General features: G+C 46.8%; 1 protein-coding gene across 1 annotated transcript; it reads right to left on the bottom strand.

The window, feature by feature from the left end:
- Positions 1-250: 250 nt before the first annotated feature.
- Positions 251-1,258, bottom strand: LOC108913773 (uncharacterized protein K02A2.6-like). The gene has a single exon (XM_018719396.1). The coding sequence runs from the start codon at positions 1,256-1,258 to the stop codon at positions 251-253; it is 1,008 nt and encodes a 335-aa protein (XP_018574912.1).
- Between the last annotated feature and the right edge of the window lie 589 nt (positions 1,259-1,847).

The raw sequence follows: 1,847 nt of genomic DNA, 5'->3' as shown, positions 1-1,847 counted from the left end.
GACACACCGTTTACAGGTTTGGGGCTAATGACTTCTTCCGGTACGTCTTCAATACTAACAGGATTCTCCTCTCTCACCTCTCGAGACGGGGTGATCACTTTCTTCTGACAAGGCCAGACGGTCCGGGTTGTGGAGATACTGAAAGATTTGAGTGCTTTGACTTGGTACTAAACGAGGGGCATGCATGTACTTGCCTGACTAATTGCGGAGAGATGGCCTCCTCGTCTGTACTCTGTCCAAGTGAACTATCCTACATCTCATCAGGGTGGACATTGGACACAGGAACATTCTCGTTGTCACTTCTACTTCGCGTTTCCTCCATGCTACTGGGCTGGAGTGGGACGTCATCGTTCTCATCTAGATCAGAAGTTTCCCCATCATCGGACTCCTCCTCAGGAACGGGTTCTGGTACTGGAACTTCCGGGTCGTCTAAAACTGCCTCCTCTGGCTCACACATCGGGTCGTGTTCCGGGTCGCTCCACTGGGGTTCGGTAACCCACGGTCGCAGATCGTCCACGTGGACTAACACCGATGAGTCATTGCGTTTTACCTCGTACACGTTCAACCCGCACACCCTCACCACGCGATACGGTCCGGACCACGTTGGCCCTAACGGAGTTTTTACACCCGCGAAACTACGTATAAATACTCTGTCACCTATATTAAAAATTACTTTCGGTTCTACATGTTCAGGAATTAAGTTTCTATTAAATACTATCTGCCTACGGCGGATTTGTTCAAGCCGGTTTTCGCGTTGTTGGGGGGTGTTCAAAATAGGTTGTCTAACCTCGGGAATATTCCATTCCCCTGGTTTTACTAATGGAGCTCCTAATAATGCCACGCTAGGGCTTACTCCGGTAGCTGCATTCTCCCTATTTCTTAACGTAAATAATATTTGTCCTAAACAAGTATCCCAGCGATCCTCCCCTCGTTGAAGACAATGGACTCGGAGGAGCTTCTTCAGCTCTTGATTTCTTCTTTCAACAGGGTTGGACCGCTGGTGATAAATTGGTGTCAAATACTGGGTTATACGATGCTGGGCAAAATATCGGGCGAGGGCATCACTAGTAAATGATTTGTCATTATCAGACATGATAGTTTCTGGATATCCCCACTGCTGGAACGTTCTTTCCAAAAAATCAATCAATATTTTGGGACGTACTTTAGGGACGGGTACCGCTTCTACCCATTTACTACACACATCCATCAAGACTATTAAAAATCGGTTCTTCTTTGGTGTTTCATTATACGGACCCATGACGTCTATACTGACGGCCTGCCAGGGTCTTCGGGGTGGCCTTGGTTTTAGAGGAGCGTGTTCCTTATTAGCACCTCCCCGTTTGGTGCACGCACAAACTAAACAATATCGTACATAGGTTCGTACTTGTTTTCTTAGGGCCGGCCAGTAGTATCTCTCCGAAATAGCACATAGGGTTTCATCCCTTCCAGGATGTCCAGCCTCAACATTATCATGGTGTTCGTGGATCACTCTCCTCCAATAGCCTAATGGTACTACCAGTCTTCGTCGTTCTTCACCTCAATACCATACTAGTCCATCTTCTACAACGTATTGATCCCGCAGAGTTCGTTTCCACTGCGTATCGGCAGGATCTTCCCCATTTTGGGGACGATTTATTCGAATACAAGTTGCCTGGTATTCAGCATTCTCTCTTTGGGCTTGTACTATAGCATCATACAATGACAATTCAGGGTCGTCAATCTGGGTTAATTATATTTGTTGAAACAACATTTGGGGTACTCGAGACTTGTTCGGGATATTATTTAATTCGGGTAGTTGTTCTTTATCAGGGACGTCAGTTCGGTGGGGCTGCTGAGTTGGACTCATC

The sequence above is a fragment of the Anoplophora glabripennis genome, unplaced genomic scaffold (assembly GCF_000390285.2).
Source record: "Anoplophora glabripennis isolate ALB-LARVAE unplaced genomic scaffold, Agla_2.0 scaffold1054, whole genome shotgun sequence".
NCBI classification, from domain to species: domain Eukaryota; kingdom Metazoa; phylum Arthropoda; class Insecta; order Coleoptera; family Cerambycidae; genus Anoplophora; species Anoplophora glabripennis.
This window is presented reverse-complemented; position numbering and strand designations above follow the sequence as displayed.